Source organism: Pristiophorus japonicus, unplaced genomic scaffold (genome assembly GCF_044704955.1).
Source record: "Pristiophorus japonicus isolate sPriJap1 unplaced genomic scaffold, sPriJap1.hap1 HAP1_SCAFFOLD_1080, whole genome shotgun sequence".
Lineage (NCBI taxonomy): Eukaryota > Metazoa > Chordata > Chondrichthyes > Pristiophoridae > Pristiophorus > Pristiophorus japonicus.
Window position 1 is genome coordinate 1,060 of NW_027250735.1, and position 22,628 is coordinate 23,687.

General features: G+C 43.5%; 1 protein-coding gene across 2 annotated transcripts in view; it reads left to right on the forward strand.

The window, feature by feature from the left end:
* Positions 1-11,587: 11,587 nt before the first annotated feature.
* LOC139241444 (protoheme IX farnesyltransferase, mitochondrial-like) overlaps positions 11,588-22,628 on the forward strand; it is a 58,373-nt gene continuing 47,332 nt past the window's right edge. For both annotated transcript variants that reach the window (XM_070870002.1, XM_070870003.1), the window contains exons 1-2: positions 11,588-11,667; positions 15,002-15,141. In XM_070870002.1, coding sequence (XP_070726103.1) covers positions 11,604-11,667; positions 15,002-15,141 — 204 coding nt within the window. In that variant the 5' untranslated portion in view covers positions 11,588-11,603. The remainder of the gene's footprint in view (positions 11,668-15,001; positions 15,142-22,628) is intronic.

Here is a 22,628-nt window from a genome sequence, read left to right on the forward strand (position 1 = left end):
TTTCTCTCTCTCCCCCCGTCCCTTTCTCTCTCTCCCCCCGTCCCTTTCTCTCTCTCCCCCCGTCCCTTTCTCTCTCTCCCCCCGTCCCTTTCTCTCTCTCCCCCCGTCCCTTTCTCTCTCTCCCCCCGTCCCTTTCTCTCTCTCCCCCGTCCCTTTCTCTCTCTCCCCCCGTCCCTTTCTCTCTCTCCCCCCGTCCCTTTCTCTCTCTCCCCCCGTCCCTTTCTCTCTCTCCCCCCGTCCCTTTCTCTCTCTCCCCCCGTCCCTTTCTCTCTCTCCCCCCGTCCCTTTCTCTCTCTCCCCCCGTCCCTTTCTCTCTCTCCCCCCGTCCCTTTCTCTCTCTCCCCCCGTCCCTTTCTCTCTCTCCCCCCGTCCCTTTCTCTCTCTCCCCCGTCCTTTTTCTCTCCCCCGTCCCTTTCTCTCTCTCCCCCCGTCCCTTTCTCTCTCTCCCCCCGTCCCTTTCTCTCTCTCCCCCCGTCCCTTTCTCTCTCTCCCCCCGTCCCTTTCTCTCTCTCCCCCCGTCCCTTCTCTCTCTCCCCCCGTCCCTTTCTCTCTCTCCCCCCGTCCCTTTCTCTCTCTCCCCCGTCCCTTTCTCTCTCTCCCCCGTCCCTTTCTCTCTCTCCCCCCGTCCCTTTCTCTCTCTCCCCCCGTCCCTTTCTCTCTCTCCCCCCGTCCCTTTCTCTCTCTCCCCCCGTCCCTTTCTCTCTCTCCCCCCGTCCCTTTCTCTCTCTCCCCCCGTCCCTTTCTCTCTCTCCCCCCGTCCCTTTCTCTCTCTCCCCCGTCCCTTTCTCTCTCTCCCCCCGTCCCTTTCTCTCTCTCCCCCGTCCCTTTCTCTCTCTCCCCCCGTCCCTTTCTCTCTCTCCCCCCGTCCCTTTCTCTCTCTCCCCCCGTCCCTTTCTCTCTCTCCCCCCGTCCCTTTCTCTCTCTCCCCCCGTCCCTTTCTCTCTCTCCCCCCGTCCCTTTCTCTCTCTCCCCCCGTCCCTTTCTCTCTCTCCCCCCGTCCCTTTCTCTCTCTCCCCCCGTCCCTTTCTCTCTCTCCCCCCGTCCCTTTCTCTCTCTCCCCCCGTCCCTTTCTCTCTCTCCCCCCGTCCCTTTCTCTCTCTCCCCCCGTCCCTTTCTCTCTCTCCCCCCCGTCCCTTTCTCTCTCTCCCCCGTCCCTTTCTCTCTCTCCCCCCGTCCCTTTCTCTCTCTCCCCCCGTCCCTTTCTCTCTCTCCCCCGTCCCTTTCTCTCTCTCCCCCCGTCCCTTTCTCTCTCTCCCCCCGTCCCTTTCTCTCTCTCCCCCGTCCCTTTCTCTCTCTCCCCCCGTCCCTTTCTCTCTCTCCCCCCGTCCCTTTCTCTCTCTCCCCCCGTCCCTTTCTCTCTCTCCCCCCGTCCCTTTCTCTCTCTCCCCCCGTCCCTTTCTCTCTCTCCCCCCGTCCCTTTCTCTCTCTCCCCCCGTCCCTTTCTCTCTCTCCCCCCGTCCCTTTCTCTCTCTCCCCCCGTCCCTTTCTCTCTCTCCCCCGTCCCTTTCTCTCTCTCCCCCCGTCCCTTTCTCTCTCTCCCCCCGTCCCTTTCTCTCTCTCCCCCCGTCCCTTTCTCTCTCTCCCCCCGTCCCTTTCTCTCTCTCCCCCCGTCCCTTTCTCTCTCTCCCCCCGTCCCTTTCTCTCTCTCCCCCCGTCCCTTTCTCTCTCTCCCCCCGTCCCTTTCTCTCTCTCCCCCCGTCCCTTTCTCTCTCTCCCCCCGTCCCTTTCTCTCTCTCCCCCCGTCCCTTTCTCTCTCTCCCCCCGTCCCTTTCTCTCTCTCCCCCCGTCCCTTTCTCTCTCTCCCCCCGTCCCTTTCTCTCTCTCCCCCCGTCCCTTTCTCTCTCTCCCCCCGTCCCTTTCTCTCTCTCCCCCCGTCCCTTTCTCTCTCTCCCCCCGTCCCTTTCTCTCTCTCCCCCCGTCCCTTTCTCTCTCTCCCCCCGTCCCTTTCTCTCTCTCCCCCCGTCCCTTTCTCTCTCTCCCCCCGTCCCTTTCTCTCTCTCCCCCCGTCCCTTTCTCTCTCTCCCCCCGTCCCTTTCTCTCTCTCCCCCCGTCCCTTTCTCTCTCTCCCCCCGTCCCTTTCGCTCTCTCCCCCCGTCCCTTTCGCTCTCTCCCCCCGTCCCTTTCGCTCTCTCCCCCCGTCCCTTTCGCTCTCTCCCCCCGTCCCTTTCGCTCTCTCCCCCCGTCCCTTTCGCTCTCTCCCCCCGTCCCTTTCGCTCTCTCCCCCCGTCCCTTTCGCTCTCTCCCCCCGTCCCTTTCGCTCTCTCCCCCCGTCCCTTTCGCTCTCTCCCCCCGTCCCTTTCGCTCTCTCCCCCCGTCCCTTTCGCTCTCTCCCCCCGTCCCTTTCTCTCTCTCCCCCCGTCCCTTTCTCTCTCTCCCCCCGTCCCTTTCTCTCTCTCCCCCCCGTCCCTTTCTCTCTCTCCCCCCGTCCCTTTCTCTCTCTCCCCCCGTCCCTTTCTCTCTCTCCCCCCGTCCCTTTCTCTCTCTCCCCCCGTCCCTTTCTCTCTCTCCCCCCGTCCCTTTCTCTCTCTCCCCCCGTCCCTTTCTCTCTCTCCCCCCGTCCCTTTCTCTCTCTCCCCCCGTCCCTTTCTCTCTCTCCCCCCGTCCCTTTCTCTCTCTCCCCCCGTCCCTTTCGCTCTCTCCCCCCGTCCCTTTCGCTCTCTTCCCCCCGTCCCTTTCGCTCTCTTCCCCCCGTCCCTTTCGCTCTCTTCCCCCCGTCCCTTTCGCTCTCTTCCCCCCGTCCCTTTCGCTCTCTCCCCCCGTCCCTTTCGCTCTCTCTCCCCCCGTCCCTTTCGCTCTCTCTCCCCCCGTCCCTTTCGCTCGCTCCCCCCGTCCCTTTCTCTCGCTCGCCCGCCCACCGCTCCCGTCTCTCGCCCGCTCGCCCCCCTCCCTCACGGCCCCCCCCTCTCTCCCGCACCCCCCCCCCCTCCGTGTTTCTCTCTTTCTCCCCCGCCGTCTCTCTCTCTCCCCCGCCGTCTCTCTCTCTTTCTACCCCGCTGTGTCGCTCTCCCTCGCTCTCTCTCTCTCTCTCGATACTTCCCCCCCAAAAATACAGCCAAATTAAAATCAGGATTTTTCTTCGTAGGCAGTCCACAGCCAACCACTTAATGGCACAACACGCTGCAACATCCTATTAATTGAACTAGAAAGATGCACACATGTTGCATAGGAAAGTTGCATATTTTCTTGTGTGTCTGCATTTAAATGGGACAATTTGATACTATTTTCTCTCCAAACGGCTTGTTCATGGTACTTGCCCAGCTGGATGTTTATGCCTACTTCTGTTACATTTATTGAACTTTTTGTAACAAATATGTGTTAGGTGTTTTAGTTTCCTGAAATCTTTCCCAGGATAGTAATGTAAAGTGCTTTAGCCAAACTTAAGGTATAGTGTGTTATCTAGAGTCCTGCCACTAAATCCTAATGGTGGGGAAAATAGTGATGGACAATGGGTTCTCACACTGACCTTCCACCTATGGAATGGCAATTTAAATTTGGAATTGATGCGATGAAGTCTCAACTCTGAGCTGACTATAAGAATATACCTTGAAATAGGTTTGGCCATAATTTAACACTATTTGCACTAAATTCGGCTCACACGAAAGGTCACAGGCATGGTTGCTATGAGAAGTGAAAATGTTGCACTGGTACAGTGAGGTATATGGTGGTTGGGTTCAGGATTTTGCATTTTTACATGCTCTTGTTTATAGTTTAGTGTTTAATAATTGAATATGTGAGACAGTGCCAGTTGGTGAAGGTCAGGGCTGCTGCCTTTTGGTGTGTTGATGTGCTAAGTCCCAAGTGGCAACATTAAAATTTTTGCATGTGCTGTGTTATGGAAATTAGAAACTAGACAATGGAGTAGAGAATAGTTTGGAGGATGAGTCATCTCTCTCGCCCACCTCGCAGCAAGCACTTCATTGGCAGGGCTTGAGTCTTGGTGGTCTGCTGGCCCGCTCCAGCAGTAAGTGCTTCAAGGAAACCTGAAGAGGGGCAAAAAACAAATGCAAAATCATGAGTGACAGGGTGCGTGTACATTGGTACATTGTGTCATAATGTATTCATTACCTGGGCCATGTCTTAGTCTTCTTGTGCTGCAGTGAACCTTGAATTTTGGGAGGACGTTAGCAAAGGCACCCAATTTGGAGTCTCATTGAATGCAACTCATTAATTCCTCTACATGTTTACTTCTGGAAAGTGCTGCGGTTTTGGCACTTCTGCTCGCCTGTACAGCACTGGAGGTCTATACGATGGTTGATAACTTTGTGAGTTTATGTGTACGTAATAGCTTGGCTTCTAATTTGCTGTCATTTTAGTGACTCGTTTTTGTGATGTCTAGCTGCCTAACGATTTAATTTTGTATTGGGTTTTCTTTGCAATTAAGTATGTCATTGAAAAACTAAGACTGAAAGCTTTCAGACTACAATAGAAAAAAAAAGTCCAACACAAATGGAGCTCTGCTCTCAACAGTGGCTGTGGAATAATGTGAACGTTCCCACAATTGTTCTGTCAAACTACCCTAGAAGCAGCTGGCTGCTATAACTTGATTTTGACATGATAAGCGAACATATTGAGCCTGAAATTCCGATGTCCCGGGCCCGGCTGAAAACCGGCTTTTCCGATCTGTCAAGTTTCTGGCTTGACAGATCCAACGCATATCAGGAGCAAGGACACTTGCAGGGCAAGATTTCCAATATTTACGAATATCTTGCCCAGCAAATGTCCTCAAAAATCTTGCGCCTGAAAAAGCAGACATATAGCCTACTTTTACAGGCGCAAGTGTTTAAAAACACACACAAACATTAAAATTAAATTAAATAGACACATATAAAAACATTTTATTGTTTATAAACTCTCCCCACTACGGTAAGTTTATTTTAAGGCATAATTTAAAATTTATTTTTAAAAAATCAGGAAAATATTTTTTTTATAAGAATTTTAATTTAAATGAATCTTAAATATGTAGTGTATTTTTCTATTTTTTATTCGTGTTTTGTGTGCTTTGGTGGGGGGGGGGGGGTTTCTCATTTATAATAACGGGAACTCCAACTTGGAGTTCCCATTATTATGAATGAGAAAATACTGTACCTTGATTGGCTGCCCAGAGCCATGTGACTCCAGCTCCAGCATACGGATGTTCCAACGTGCACGCGCTCCAATGCGCAGGGAGTGAAGGCCTCAGGATCGGAAGTTCAAGCGGGCACAGCATCTTCAGGTAAGTGCGCATTTTTTTTCCTTTTTTCAGTAGTTTGCCCACTGGAAGACCGCGATCGGAATTTCTGGGCCATTAGTTTGGATATTATGATGTAATTTATGACTGAAAATTAAAGTTTTACTTTGATGCTGAAAATTTAAAGTGAATCGCAGGCAATGTAATGCATCTTTAGTTTAGCCTTTTTCTTTGATCTGAAAATGAGACATTAAATTAAGTAATCAGTTGAGCAGTGAGCTGATTTGAAGGGAAGGAGAGAAAGTACAGCAGGAAATGCTGTTATGTGCCACAGGAGAAATTAGTTAGGTCTGCTGTGAGGACATAAACGAGGCCAAAATGTTGGATGAGAAACATATATTAGCAGGGTGAGTCAGAAGTGGTTGGCAGAATGAAGCGAATATTAAGAGGAAGTAAAATTGCTTCCTATTGGCTGAATTCATGCCATCCCAGAGAATCCTGAGCTTGTCTAATACTGCCATCTGATTGCAGTGTTCGGGCCACAATGTTAATCAGATACAACATCATATGGGGCTACTTCCTAAAATATCTTCAAACAATAATAAACCTTAGTATTAAATTTGTGGGTTTCTCACCTACCTTGTATAAAGACATAAGGAGACAAGGTCCACCCCACTGGGAGAAAGATAAGGGAATATATAAATAACGGCAAGATATAAAACCAGCACAACTTAAAATAGCTATTATTTAATTTGGGCCATTTTATTTTCAGCACAGAAACAGGCCAATTGGCCTGACAGGACAATGCTGATGTTTATGCTCCACACGAGCCTCCTACCACTTTTCAGCTAACCCCTTCAACATATTCTGTTCCTTTCTCTCCCCCCCACCCCCCATGTGTTTAACTAGCTTCCCCTTAAATGCATCTATGCTCGTCGTCTGAACTACTCCTTATGGTAGCGAGTTTCACATTCTAACCACTCTCTGGGGAAAGAAGTTTCTTCTGAATTCTCCATTGGATTTATTATTGACTTATCTTGTATTTATGGCCCCAGGTTCTAGTCTCCCTCGCAAGTGGAGACATTTTCTCTACATCTACCCTATCAAACCCTTTCATAATCTTAAAGGCCTGCCTTAGGTTATCCCTCAGTTTTTTAGAGAAAAAAGCTCCAGCTTCAATTTTTCCTGATGTATGTAACCTCTCAGTTCTGGCATTCAAGTATCTTCCCCAGTGTCTTTCTATTTTTTTATAATATTGAGACCATAACTGTTCCTGTATTCCCAAGTGTGGTCTAACCAAGATTCTACACAAGTTTAACGTAACTTCTCTGCTTTTCTATTCTGTCCCTTTAGAAATGATTTTAGTGCTTTGGTTTTTTTTATGACCGTGTTGCTACTTTTAGTGATTTGTGCCTCTACCCCCAAACCCCTCTGCTCTTTTCTGTGTTATAATTGTATTTGTCCTCTAGAAACCCTGCCAATGGCACACCTTGAAATGACTTTGATTTCTCTTCTGTTGTCTTTTAGATGAGACATTAAACTGAGATGCTGCCTGGCCTTTCAGGTGTATGTAAAATATTTATTTGAAGAAGAGCTGGGGAGTTCTCCTGATGTCCTGGCCAACATTCATCCCTCAACAATACTGCCTGAAACAAATTAACAAATCAGTCATCTCCTTTGCTGCTTGTGGGACTTCATCATGTGCAAAATTGGCATTTGCTGACACACAGTGACTACACTTCAAACATAAATTCATTAGCTGTGAAGCGCTTTGAGACATCCTGTGAATGTGATAATGTCACGTTATAAATGCATGCCCTTTTCTGAAGCCAGGCAAAGGGAATAGCCGACCATATTGTTCCTGTCCCTGTGTAATATGCTGCCAAGGAAATGGGGTTAGCCAGCAGCAAAATAAGAACGTGTGACTGCAGCTTTCTGTACTGGCTCAGCTCCCAGACATCATAGCGATACGCAGCAATGCGTTAATTTTCCCTCCTAAGGCCAATTTTCCCATAGTTTCTGGGTTGGAATCATTGGAGTTAGAGTTCCTGTATGAAGTATTGTACTGCTAACAAATGATTCATGGCAAGATAGCCCTTTCATTTCCCATATCACTTTTGAATGCCAGGTTTTCCAGTGTCCCAGTGTAATTGGTGCCAAAAGGCTACATCGGCACTCAGAATTAAGTACTGTATTTGTGGAGAGCTTCTGCTAAATATTTGTGTGGAGCATGAATAATGACAAAATTGATCGGCTGCATTTGTGAGATTCAAGACAAATTCCCTTTGCAATCTTTTTTGATGCGTTTGCATTAAAGCAAGTGCATCACTGTTCTGGAAAATTGAGTAAATTGTTGTTTAAGTGATTTTTTTAATGATAAATGCCCAGGACATTAAAGTAATGCATCAGTAGTCGAATGATTTGTGCATTTTCTGTTAAAGGAAATTAGGTGTAAATATCTTAATTTGTTACTTGAATTAATGTTTCCTTAGGTAAGGCAAATGTCTGAAATGGAAGATGGATTATCTTGTCACACATTGAATTAAATCACTGTCACCAAAATAGCTTTGTGCTGGCCACAGATGATTATTTTTACACAGTACAAATCCAAATTACAACTCGTGGTTTTCTGGCCAGTTCTTGCCGCCATGCAATTATTTGCAATATTTTATCTATATTGTGGATAGGAGTGCCACAATTATATGGTCATCTTTTATGCTTCTTAAAATTTAACAATCTTAAGAAAAAGGGATCTGTTTAACTTTCAGTTAACATTTTAAGTAAACATAGCCAAAAATGTTTTTTCATGAAAACCCCAGTGGTCAAGTATTAGATTATTTTAAGGTAATGCGTGTTTGTTATTATAGTTTTATTGAGACATCAGTTTAAAATCACACCACCTGTCTTGGTATCATGCATATTTGATTTGTAGAGCAGTAATTCTATTAATTAGTCTTCATGGGCTGGGGATGCTAATCCTTGATTGGCTGTCACAGATGAATATGTGTGCAACTCATTGTATGAAAGAATATTCAGTAGGTGGCAGTGAGCTGCAAGGCTATAATCCATTTACCACAAATCTGATAATCTTACACCAAAGGGGAGGGAGGGGGAAAGGAAATATGCCTTGATCATTAGCAGAATATTAAACTTGTATCGGTGCCTAAAACTTGCTGCCAACTATTATTGCTTATTATACACCCAAATTTTCTTTTAAGGTTCATTTTCTGCTTTGCTCAGTGAGGTGCAAAGTAGAGGTGGTGTGATGTAGGTTGTATGGCAATAAGTATGGCACAATGGGAGGATTGTATGCTTTTTTTCTTGACAATGGATTTACAGGAATTAAATGGTACATTGTTGTCATATTTTGGGATTTTGAGATGATAGTTAAAATGCTAAAGGACCAGGCTTTGAAGTTGTTTCCCCAAAGACTGTAAATAATTGTACGGTAGCCTCGTGGTTATAACACTGGATTAGCAATCCCATCATTGCAGGTTGTGAAATTGAGTTCAGTCAATCTGGTAATTCATGGGCTGCCACCAGAAAATAATTCTGAAAGCTGTAGATTGTTGTAAAACCCCAATTGGCTCTCTAACGTCCTGCAGAGAACTGGTGAAAAAGAGAGCAACTGGGACGATAGAGGGGATGGAGGGATTGGATTATGAAAGGCAATTATGTAAATTAGGCATGCAATTATGTAATCTCACTGGAAAAGAGAAGGTTCAGAGGTGATATAATTTTTTTTTAGGATTCTAAAGGGACTAAATAATTTAGACCATGACAAGCTATTTCACTTTGCCCAGAACAACAGAACTATAGAGCATGAAGTGCGTTTGAAGGAGGGTAAATTCAAAGCAAATCTGCAAAAACAATATTTCAGTGAGTGAGTGACTGGTCAATCTATGGAACAAGCTCCTTAGGAAGATGGTGGTAGCAGTTAGCTTTGATTCATTTTAAATGAGATAGATTTCTTTCAGAGAACATTTTGGGATACAATGTATGAGCAATTTCAGACCTGACATGGTAAGCGTCGCATGCTTGGGAGGAACAGGTGAACCGATGGTTCCCAAAGCTCTTGCTGGATCTGTTGTAGACTAATAGATTTTAATTGCTATGAATAGTCAACAACTCTATTATCAATGTATCATACGACTGTCAGGATGGTAGAAGGCGAACTAGATGAATCCTGGTCTTTATTCATCTAGAAAATCCTATGTTCCTATGTAGATAAATGTGAGGTTATCCACTTTGGTGGCAAAAACAGAGGTAGAATATTATCTGAATGGTGACAGATTAGGAAAAGGGGAGGTGCAATGAGACTTGGGTGTCATGGTACATCAGTCATTGAAAGTTGGCATGCAGGTACAGCAGGCGCTGAAGAAGGCAAATGGCATGTTGGCCTTCATAGCGAGAGGATTTGAGTATAGGAGCAGGGAGGTCTTACTGCAGTTGTGCAGGGCCTTGGTGAGGCCACACCTTGAATATTGTGTACAGTTTTGGTCTCCTAATCTGAGGAAGGACATTCTTGCTATTGAGGGAATGCAGCGAAGGTTCACCAGACTGATTGCCGGGACATATGAAGATAGACTAGATCGACTAGGCTTATATTCACTCGAATTTAGAAGAATGAGAGGGGATCTCATAGAAACGTAAAATTCTGACGGGATTGGACAGGTTAGATGCAGGGAGAATGTTCCCGATGTTGGGGAAGTCCAGAACCAGGTGTCACAGTCTAACGATAAGGGGTAAGCCATTTAGGACCGAGATGAGGAGAAACTTCTTCACTCAGAATTGTGAACCTGTGGAATTCTCTACCACAGAAAGTTGTTGAGGCCAGTTCATTAGATATATTCAAAAGTGAGTTAGATGTAGCCCTTACGGCTAAAGGGATCAAAGAGTGTGGAGAAAAAGCAGGAATGGGGTACTGAAAGTTGCATGATCAGCCATGATATTGAATGGTGGTGCAGGCTCGGAAGGGCCGAATGGCCTACTCCTGCACCCTCTCCAGTCTGGCCTGCACGAACTCCAGTCCCACACTACATGATTGACTCTTGGGGGGAGAAATTAGCCTGCCTTGCGCACGTTTTTTCGGCAAAATTTCGCCTTTTTTGCCGGTAAAAGGTACTCGCCTAAATTGGCTAAAGTTAACGAATGGCGGTTTTGAAATATCACCGAAAAGCGGATCGACAACACAAAACAAAACGCACTGCTTAAAATTGGCCGTTTGGTGAACCCGTACGCTGGGTGGAAAAAAAAACGCCTGAGAAAAGCTTGCATTGAAGCCCCAGGAACAGCAGTTGGTATGAAGGCCTACAAAAAAGGTAAGTTGAAGTTTTTAATTAATTTTTCAGTGATTCATTAGTTAAGTGTACAGTGAATGTTTTCTGATTTTTTAATTTTTGCAATTTTTTTTGTGAGTATGGTTTCTCCCCTCCCAGGGCCTGTATTTTTGGCGGTGATCGGCCTCGGGCTAAAGTTGAGGACCGCGAATCCTCGTGCAATGCCGATTTTTACCGTCGGGCGCATTTTTTTTGCCAATTTTACCTCCTTAAAAAATGGCACTGTTTTTAGTATTGTTCCGTAAAATAATGGGAAAAAAACGATATCACCAAAAACTGAATTTCTAGCCCTTGATGTTTTCAGGGCAACTAGGGATGGGCAATAAATACTGGCTTGCTAACATTGTCCACATCTTGAGAACAAACTATCTTGGTAATTAATAAACATTTCATGCCCATTGATCTGGGATATCTGTGATCCCAGGCACTCTGCACGGTGTGTCTGAAGTAAAACCTCCCCTCAGATTATGAACAGAGGCAGAAATATTCACTGATTTTTCTAAAAGAGAAAGATGCGAGGGCAGGCTTTTGTCAGGTGCAAAAAGTTAGAATGGAGGCTGGAAAGCTGGAAATTATTTTAAGTTGAGTAGGACGACCTACTGATATAGGGAAGCATATTTCCCTATATTTTGTATTATATGAAGACAAGTTGTATTGATTGATTTAAGTGAATTTGATTTACCTGTTGCAATGTATGTTCACGTGCTGTGAAATAAAACAACTTAACAATTTGTATCTGGCCTTGTTGTACCAAATATATTCTTGGTCTGCATCGCAAAGATTGAAGTGGCACATGTGAAAAACATAGATATTCTGTTCAAATCACAAGGGAGAGTTAATGTTACATCCTTGGATTACACTATTGTATAGTTCGATGTTGGACAGTACAGGCACACATCCGAATGTAAGACACTCAGGCTAGCTCAGGAATGACTAGTAATGCTGTACCTGAGATAATATCAAAAGCAAGACCTAAACTTGTAACAGTTATGTTCTATCTTTTTTTTTCATTATGTTCTTGAATGTTTTTCTTGCTATATGCCATTCATCTTCGTATTCATTGATGCAACACTGAGAATGAGAAACAGTTGTACAAGATGATGGGCCTTTTGCCGATGAAAACCTTGTCTGCAGTTAGTTTGTCCAGTGGACTGGGAAAAAGTGAGTGAATGTTCCGATTTTAATGTTTCTCTTTCAATTGAGGTGGCCTGCTTGAATGATTGCAACATATCCTCTGCTTGAAGTAACTGAGTCAATTGCAGAAAAAAAGTCTACATTAAATGGTTTGTCTGTCTGAAATGGTGACCGTACAAGGCAATAAATGGCTCCTCTGTATTGAATACTAGGTTGGATTAATGTTACTGGTGATTTATCCAGTTTAATAACCGCTGTCTCGACGAAGAAACAACAACTTTAACCTAAATCTGCTTCTTTATTCCTCATTTTGGGAAGTCAGCTGACAACAAACAAAAAAGCATTGAACTGTGCATGTGTGACTACTCCTGGTTCGTTGGCAGCACTCGAGTCCATTGAATAAATGATGAAGCTCCAAGATGAGTCATTTATGACCACATACTTTTAATATAATGGCCCGGATATTGCAATCAGCAGCTAAGGAAAGGCGTTCACCGTTGTTCACGTTTACAGTTGCCCACGTACTTTTTGTGGACGTTTGAGCAACAACTTATGGTTACTAGAGATCTTTTTCAGTGTCGCCATCGAGAGGGGATAGGGGCATGTATGAGCAGGGCAAGCAACAGCGTGTCTCTTCACCCAATCAGATTGAAGAATTCTCACTGAGACACACAGTCTAAACCAGGAAGTATAAAATAGAATATTTAATTCAATGTAAAATTATGTACAGAAAGTGAAATGAAGAGAAGGAAAGAAAGACGGGATTAAGAGAGAAAGATAAAAACGACAGAAAGGAAAAAGTAAACAAAAATGTTTTACTTCTTAAAATGAAAAAAAAATCTCCAACAACAATTACATTCTGAAGGAAAATTTAATTTTCAGGACCAGAGAAGTTGTTCAGCAATAATTAAGACTTATCGCGCCATTAAAAGTTCCCTTGCACCTGAATGCACCCGCCATAACTTTTTCTGGCGTATCTAATGGGTAAGTACTGCAACTTCATGCTCTTCATGCATTTTAATGACGAGACTCTTGAGGTATCGGTGTAGCGAAGCTTGTGGAGAAACAGGACAAATCGGAGAGCAACTTCCTGATTTCCGCGTTTAATTGCACAAGTGCGGATGCTGAAAGTTGCTGTTCAAATATCTGGTCAATAGGTTTGTTTGATGTTTTCACTGTGGAATTGTGTAACCAATAGTAGTTTGCAAATATGTGTGGAATCCTAGGAATGGTGAATAAGCCAACTTTGGAGGAAAGATATTAAGTGTTGATGTTGCATAATGTGCTGCTTTATGATGCCTTAATGGAACATTTATGGGTCAAGCATCTGTGTTCTTTTGAGTTGAATATGCAAAACAATGCCTGTTATAAAACAGCTAGCATAACCTATTTATTTGTTTTTATGCAATGCTATGTCAATTAGCTAAGTACTTAAGAGTTTTGATTGACTTAGAATTTGCTGCATGTAATCACACAATTGACTAATGATAAAATCTACAATAAAAAAGACTTGCATTTATATAGAGCCTTTCACTACCTAAAGACGTCCCAATGCGCTTTACAGCCAATGCGATACTTTTGAAGTACAGTCACTGTTAGAATGTAGGAAACGCGGCAGCCAATTTGCGCACAAGCAAGCTCCCACAAACAGCAATGTGAGAATGGCAAAATAATCTGTTTTTAGTGATGTTGATTGAGGGATAAATATTAGCCAAGGCACCAGGGATGGCTCCCCTGCTTTTCTTCAAAATAGTGCCATGGGATCTTTTATGTCCACCTGAGAGTGCAGACAGGATCTCGGTTTATCCGAAAAACGACACCTCCAACAGTGCAGCACACCTCAGTACTGCACCGTAGTGTTCAGCCTAGATTTTTGTGCCCTTATTTTTGTGTAAACTGATGGGATTTTCCAAGAAACATTACATAATGGGCCGGAATTTGTGGTTGGAGGGGTACCTTTGGAGTACGTCTCCGACCTGATTTAAAAAAAAAAAAATCCGCACTTGCCTTCAGGCTCCCGAGCTTAAGAGACTTTGTATGCCTGTATAAAGGGCCAGGGACGCAGGAAGTTCGGAAGCGTGGGCCAGGTATGAGGAATCCCCAAATAATTAAATTAGTATACAACTGGAATAAAAATAAATATTCGCATTTTGAAATGTAATTAGAAGTCTTTATAATAAAAAAATACATACTTTTTAAATTATTTGATTCATTTTAATTCAGGCCAAAATTTACATAAACAAATTTTAAATGTGCTTGATTTTTAAATTACATTTTTAATTTAAGAATTATATTAACCCATACACTGGTGAAAGCAGGCCTTATGCCTGCCTTTGCCAGGTGTAAGGCTTTCGTGGGCATTTTCTGACACCGCCAGCAAAAGTGATTTTTGATGTGGTGCAGTAGGTCTGTCAAAGCATGGGGAGACCGGGAACTTGTGGGGCCTTTTACAAGGGTTACAAAGCGTATGCCGTCATGGAACACAAAATCTGGGCCAACGTTTCTTGATATCAGTTCAGAAATTATATTGTAACACAGAGGGTTCATTTATACTGGAGACCTCATGGATGTTTAACGTGTCTCTCGGAATATTTGGCATAAAAACAATAAACATATGAACCTTTAGGTGCACTTGACTAAGTGCTGCTGTGCACTAATAAATAGTGCCTAAGGCCAATGGCTGTGTGTTTAATGTATAAAATAGATTGAAGAGATTAATCAGGGATTCTGAAGTTAAAAATAGTTATAAATTATAATAGTCCTACAATTATTGTAATTATAGAAAGCTTCTTAACTTTGAGAACTACCAAAGAGTTATCAGGAAGCAAGTCCAGACTGGTAAACACACATGGAGAGGTGGTGGAAATTTTTCTGCTTTTATATTGGCTTTAGTGGGCTGCAGCCATCCAACACTTGATCCCTGTGCAGCTGGCATTTGACTCAAAGTAAACTTGCCACAGCTAGGAAGACATGTTTTTACTGGATACTCCTGGCTGTCAGCATTAGCAAATCTGTCAGATTAACATTGGGATTATTGCAGGCTGTGTGGTTCCAACACATCAGGAGCCAGCGCCTTCGAACTCTACTTAACCCACTGAAAGCAGCTGATAAATGTTCTTGGCCATCTACAGTTCATGACATACCTAAAGTGTGTCTGACAAAAGGAAATAGTGAGGCTGTGTGAAAGGTGACATGGTGAAAACCATGCATTTTTGACTACTATGTATTCTCTGAGTAAAAGTCTGACTCCATATACTCATGAGTAGATTCTTGTGAATAAAAGGATAGCATATTTGAACTCTTATTAAAACTTTATTTCCTGCAGTTTCAACAGTTTGCTTTCTTTCCCCCTTCTCCCTAGGTCGGTTGGGTGTGTGTGTTTTCGAGACACTTCAGAAAGTAACAATCATAAAGCAATTTCCAAAGGTCATTGTCCATCATTACAGATCAGGCAATCACAAATGGTTCACATTTCAGCATTTTACCCTTTCCAAATGCCAGGTTAGTAAAAGCATCATGAGCGTTTGATGGTTCATATATTTGTGGGACATGAATACATGTTTCTTGAGCGCAATTTGTCCATGTAGGAAAGACAGTTGAGTGCATGTTGGGGATAAAGCAAGTGGGAGGGAAGTAAGAACAGTTTAATGTCTCCGTCCCAACCCCCCCCAGTTTCCAAACTACTTTATACATTTTAATTGTAGGGTTTGTAGGATTGCTGTAGCACTGAATGGGAATATGTTGCCTGGCCAGTAACTGAAGGTTTTGCTGTACCAGAAATTCGCAGTTGTAAACAGCACCTGGTCAGAAAATGAAGAAATCTCCCAAAGCTAGAAATAAAACAAGACACCAGCAGCAGTTTTCAGGAGACTGACTCTTCTGTGTGGAAAATTCATACCCAATTTTCTCTTGCATAGTTAGTGTTACCTTCAATTTGAGATTTTTCAGATCTCCCAGAAAACTCAACATTTCTTTAGCAATTCAAAGGAAATCATTCAGGACAAGTTTCAGTGGCCAGGCTCCCTCCTTACTTGTGTTTTTAAAGTAGTTCCTTTTCAGGATTCCTTTGTCGAAAGGTTCCTCCACAGAGTCCAGAAAGCAAGGGACCCTTGTATTGTTTGTAAAGTTGAAATATTGTAACATCATTTTTATAGGCTAATCACAAATAATGTTTTCTATCTTACAAAACTCCCTTTTCCCATTAGTGTTTCCACTCTGGAGTAGTATTAAACTAGTTCTCCACTGATTGTAGGAAAGGGTTTTTGCATAGAAAAATTCTCCTCAGTTCCCTGTTATCTTGACTGTTACTGACCAATGTGTCTGATACTTGTCACTGTTCCTCTCTGGATTAGTTCCTCATAACTTCAATTTTAAAATGTGTTCAGAATTTTAGTAATAACACAGAAAAATGTTCAGTTGCTTCCAACACAGAGCGAGCTCAGGAGCTTTTTATTTGCCTGTTCCATTCCTGGCCACTTGTTCCCCATTTGTTTATTCTTCCCTCTGCTCTGAGCCTTTTCCATAGCTCATAAATTGAAACACAGAAGCTGTTGCGGTTCCTGTGCCAGTGAATGTGACTCGTCTGTAAATTAGGTGCAGTCAACCTTTCAAAGCTTAAGACCTAGAAAAAGAAACGGTATAATGACGCAGAGCGTTACCTTATCAACAGAGTCCCTAGAATTCTGCAGCAACACAATGTAGATTCTGCTGTCCGTTACCAAGTGGTGTGGATATATTTCACTAGTCCCTAGAATTCTGCAGCAACACAATGTAGATTCTGCTGTCCGTTACCAAGTGGTGTGGATATATTTCACTATCTTAAACTAATTGTAACAGCAAATTTTAGATCATGACAAAAACAGCACAAAGTTAGACAGCACCTGAACTGCAATGTTACAGCCTGATGAGAAAGGCTGACGCAGGTTGAGAAACTGAGACTTGCAGCAACTACATTTTTAAGTAACAATATATTTTAACAATGATATAACCTTGCATTGATATTAGTGGAGGAACTTTCACCAAAAATTACAGCCCTTTAGGATTTTGCCATTAAAATTTAGTGGAAACAAGTGTTTCCATCAGTTCTTGCAGTAACAGCTGTAATTTTTATCCTCACTGCTCTGTGGCTGTGAAACCACCCTCGACTTTACATTTATGCTGCTCGAAGCCCAATCCTAACTGAACATAAGAAATAGGAGCAGGAATAGGACATTTGGCCCCTCAAGCCTGCTCCGCCATTCAATAAGATCATGGCTGATCTGATCATGGACTCGGTTCCACTTCCCTGCGTGCTCCCCGTAACCCTTTACTCCCTTATCGCTCAAAAAATCTGTCTATCTCCGCCTTAAATATATTCAATGACCCAGCCTCCACAGCTCTCTGGGGCAGAGAATTCCATAGGTTTACAACCCTCAGAGAAGAAATTCCTCCTCATCATCTTTAAATGGACAGCCCCTTATTCTGAGACTATGTCCCCTAGTTTTAATTTCCCCGACGAGTGGAAATATCCTTTCTGCATCCACCTTGCCGAGTCCCCTCATTATCTTGTATGTTTCGATGAAATCACCTCTCATTCTTCTGAACTCCAATGTGTATAGGCTCAACCTATCTTCATAAGTCAACCCCGGGATATCTGGATAGGAATAGTGCAATCAAGCAGAGCAACATGGATTCATGAAGAGGAAATCATGTTTAACTAATTTACTGGAATTCTTTCAGGATATAATGAGCATGGTGGATAGAGGTGTATCGATGGATGTGGTGTATTTAGATTTCCAAAAGGCATTCGATAAGGTGCCACACAAAAGGTTACTGCAGAAGATAAAGGTACACTGAGTCAGAGGAAATGTATTAGCATGGATCAAGAATTGGCTGGCTAACAGAAAGCAGAGAGTCGGGATAAATGGGTCCTTTTCGGGTTGGAAATCTGTGGTTAGTGGTGTGCCACAGGGATCGGTGCTGGGACCACAACTTTTTTACAATATACATAGATGACTTGGAAGAGGGGACAGAGTGTAGTGTAACAAAATTTGCAGATGACACAAAGATTAGTGGGAAAGCGGGTTGTGTACAGGACACAGAGAGGCTGCAAAGAGATTTAGATAGGTTAAGCGAATGGGCTAAGGTTTGGCGGATGGAATACAATGTCGGAAAATGTGAGGTCATCCACCTTGGGAGGAAAAAAACACAGTAAAAGGGAATATTATTTGAATGGGGAGAAATTACAACATGCTGCGGTGCAAAGGGACCTGGGGGTCCTTGTGCATGAATCCCAAAAAGTTAGTTTGCAGGTGCAGCAGGTAATCAGGAAGGCGAATGGAATGTTGGCCTTCATTGCGAGAGGGATGGAGTACAAAAGCAGGGAGGTCCTGCTGCAACTGTATAGGGTATTGGTGAGGCTGCACCTGGAGTACTGCATGCAGTTTTGGTCACCTTACTTAAGGAAGGATATACTAGCTTTGGAGGGGTACAGAGACGATTCACTAGGCTGATTCCGGAGATGAGGGGGTTACCTTATGATGATAGATTGAGTAGACTGGGTCTTTACTCGTTGGAGTTCAGAAGGATGAGGGGTGATCTTATAGAAACATTTAAAATAATGAAAGGGATAGACAAGATAGAGGCAGAGAAGTTGTTTCCACTGGTCAGGGAGACTAGAACTAGGGGGCACAGCCTCAAAATACGGGGGAGCCAATTTAAAACCGAGTTGAGAAGGAATTTCTTCTCCCAGAGGGTTGTGAATCTGTGGAATTCTCTGCCCAGGGAAGCAGATGAGGCTAGCTCATTGAATGTATTCAAATCACAGATAGATAGATTTTTAACCAATAAGGGAATTAAGGGTTATGGGAGCGGGCGGGTAAGTGGAGCTGAGTCCACGGCCAAATCAGCCATGATCTTGTTGAGTGGCGGAGCAGGCTCGAGGGGCTAGATGGCCTACTTCTGTTCCTAATTCTTATGTTCTTATGTTCCCTCATCTCCAGAATCAATCTAGTCAACCTTCTCCTGAACAGCTTCCAATGCAAGTATATCCTTCCTTTTAATGAGGAGACCAAAACTGTACGCTGTACTCCAGGTGCGGACTTACCAATACCCTGTACAGTTGTATGCTTTTAAACTCTATCCCCCTTGCAATAAAGGCCAACATTCCACTTGCCTTCCGATTACTTGCTGTACCTGCTGACTAACTTTTTGTGTTTCATGCACAAGGATCCCCAGGTGCCTCTGTACTGCAGCACTTTGCAATTTTTCTCCATTTAAATTATTATTTGCTTTTCTATTTTTTTCTGCCGAAGTGGATAACCTCACATTTTCCCACATTATACTCCATCTGCCAGATTTTTACCCACTCACTTAGCCTGTCTATATCCCTTTGCAGATTTTTTGTGTCCTCCTCACAGTTTGCTTTCCCCCACCCATCTTTGTATCATCAGTAAACTTGGCTACATTACACTCGGTCCCTTCATCCAAGTCATTAATATAAATTATAAATAGTTGAGGACCTAGCACCGATCCCTGCGGCACCCCACTAGTTACTGGTTGCCAACTGGAAATGACCCATTTATCCCGACTCTCTGTTTTCTGTTAGTTAGCCAATCCTCTATCCATGCTAATATATTACCCCCATCCCCGTGAACTTTTGTCTTGTGCAGTAACCTTTTATGTGGCACCTTATCGAAAGCCTTCTGAAAATCCAAATACACTACACCCACTGGTTCCCCCTTATCCACTCTGCTTGTTACATCCTCAAAGAACTCCAGCAAATTTGTCAAACATAATTTCCTTTTCATAAAACCATGCTGACTCTGCGTGATTGAATCATGCATTTCCAAATGTCCCGCTACTTCTTCCTTCGGTGGTGGGGAAAATGTTGGAATCAATTACAGCACATTTGGAAAGCAGTGACAGGATCGGTCCAAGTCAGCATGGATGTATGAAAGGGAAATCATGCTTGACAAATCTTCTAGAATTTTTTGAGTGGACAAGGGGGAGCCAGTGGATGTGGTGTATTTAGACTTTCAAAAGACTTTTGACAAGGTCCCACACAAGAGATTAGTGTGCAAAATTAAAGCGTGTGGTATGAGGGGTAATGTACCGACGTGAATAGAGAACTGGTTGGCAGACAGGAAGCAGAGAGTAGGAATAAACAGGAATGGCAGGCAGTGACTATTTCAGTGGTTCAGTGCTGGGAACCCAGCTATTTACAATATACATTAATGATTTAGACAAAGGAATTGAATGTAATATCTCCAAGTTTGCAGATGACACTAAGCTGAGTGGCAGTGTGAGCTGTGAGGAGGATGCTAAGAGTGACTTGGACAAGTTAGATGAATGGGCAAATACTTGGCAGATGCGGTATAATGTGGATAAATGTGAGGTTATCCACTACGGTGGTAAAAACAGGAAGGCAGATTATTATCTTAATGGTGACAGGTTAGTAAAAGGGGAGGTGCAACAAGACCTGGATGTCAGAGTACATCAGTCATTGAAAGTTGACATACAGGGTACAGCAGGTGGTGAAGAAGGCAAATGGCATGTTGGCCTTCATAGCGAGAGGATTTGAGTATAGGAGCAGGGAGGTCTTACTACAGTTGTACAGGGCCTTGGTGAGGCCACATCTTGAATATTGTGTACAGTTTTGGTCTCCTAATCTGAGGAAGGACATTCTTGCTATTGAGGGAATGCAGTGAAGGTTCACCAGACTGATTCCTGGCATGACAGTACTGACATATGAAGAAAGACTGAATCGACTAGGCTTATATTCAATGGAATTTAGAAGAATGAGTGGGATCTCATAGAAACATATAAAATTCTGACGGGATTGGACAGGTTAGATGCAGGAAGAATGTTCCCGATGTTGGGGAAGTCCAGAACCAGGGGTCACAGTCTAAGGATAAGGGGTAAGCCATTTAGGACCGAGATGAGGAGAAACTTCTTCGCTCAGAGTTGTGAGCATGTGGAATTCTCTACCACAGAAAGTTGTTAAGGCCAGTTTGTTAGATATATTCAAAAGGGAGTTAGATGTAGTCCTTACGGCTAAAGGGATCAAGAGGTATGGAGAGAAAGCAGGAATGGGGTACTGAAGTGCATGATCAGCCATGATCATATTGAATGGTGGTGCAGGCTCGAAGGACCGAATGGCCTACTCCTGCACCTATTTTCTATGTTTCTTAATAATGGACTGCAGCATTTTCCCAACGACAGATGTTAGGCTAACTGGTCTATAGTTTCCTACTTTTTGTCTGCCTTTTTTAAATAGGGGCGTTACATTTGCGGTTATCCAATCCGCTGGGAATCCAGGGAATTTTGGTTGATTACAACCTCTGCAGCCACATCTTTTCAGACCCTAGGATGTAAGCCATCAGGTCCAAGGGACTTATCTGCCATTAGTCCCCTTATTTTAGTTCCACTACTTCATTTATCCACTATTGGGATCTTTATAGTGTCTTCTACCGTAAAGACCAATACAAAATATTTGTTCAACGTCTCTGCCATTTCCCTGTTCTCTGTTATTAATTCCCCAGTCTCATCCTCTAGGGGACCAACATTTACTTTAGCCACTCTTTTCCTTTTTATGTACCTGTAGAAACTCTTACTATTTGTTTTTATATTTCATGTGAGTTTACACTCTCATAATCTATCTTCCCTCTCTATCATTTTTTTAGTCATTCTTTGCTGGCTTTTAAAAGTTTCCTAATCCTCTGGCCTCCCACTAGTCTTGGCCATATTGTATGCCCTTGTTTTCAATTTTATACTCTCCCATATTTCCTTAGTTAGCCACGGATTGTTATCCCTTCTCTTACAGTCTTTCCTTCTCATTGGGATATATTTAAGTTGCGAGTTATGGAATATCTCCTTAAATGTCTGCCATTGCTCATCAACCGTCCCATACTTTAATCTATCTTCCCTGTCCATTTTAGCCAACTCTGCCCTCATACCTTTGTAGTCTCCTTTATTTAAGCTTAGGACCCTGGTTGGAGAACCAACTTTCTCACCCTCCAACTGAATTTGAAATTCAACCATGTTATGGTCACTCATTCCTCGAGGATCCTTTACTAATCCTGTCTCATTACACAGTACTAGATCTAAGATAGCCTGCTCCCTGGTTGGTTCCACAATGTACTGTTCAAGAAAACTATCCCAGATACACTCTATGACCTCTTCCTCAAGGCTGCCCTGGCCAATTTGCTTTGTCCAATCAATATGAAGGTTAAAATCGCCCATGATTATTGCTGTTCCTTTATTACAAGCTTCCCTTATTTCTTGATTTATACTGCATTCAACAGTGTAGCTAATGTTCGAGGACCTATAGACTATGCCCACCAGTAACTTTTTGCCCTTATTATTCCTTATCTCCACCCAAACTGATTCAACATCTTGATCCTCTGAGCCAATATCATTTCTCACTAATGCACTGATCCCATCCTTTATTAACAGTGCTATCCACCTCCTTTTCCTGTCTGTCTGTCCTTCTGAATTGTCAAATACCCCTGAATATTTGGTTCCCAGTCTTGGTCACCTTACAAACCACGTCTCTGTAATGGCTATCAGATCATACCCATTTGTATCTATTGATGCCATCAACTCATCTATTTTGTTACGAATGCTTCGTGCATTCAGATAAAGAGCTTTTAAAATAGTTCTTTTACCATTTTCTCCTACTTTGACCCCACTTTCTGATTCACCTTTATGTTTATACACTGTCCCTTCCTGGCACGCTCTTGTTTTTATTTCCCCCAGTGCTACCCTGATCTATTGCCGCCACCTTGTTATTTGACTTTTAACATTTTCACTCAGCTGGATCCTCTCCCCCACTAATTAGTTTAAAGCCCTCTCTACAGCCCTAGTTATTTGTTTCGCCAGGGCCCGAGTCCCAGCGCGGTTTAAGTGGAGCCCATCTGAACGGAACAGCTTTCTCTCATCCCAGTACTGGTGCCAGTGGCCCACGAACCAAAACCCATTTCTCCCACACCAGTCTTTGAGCTACCTAT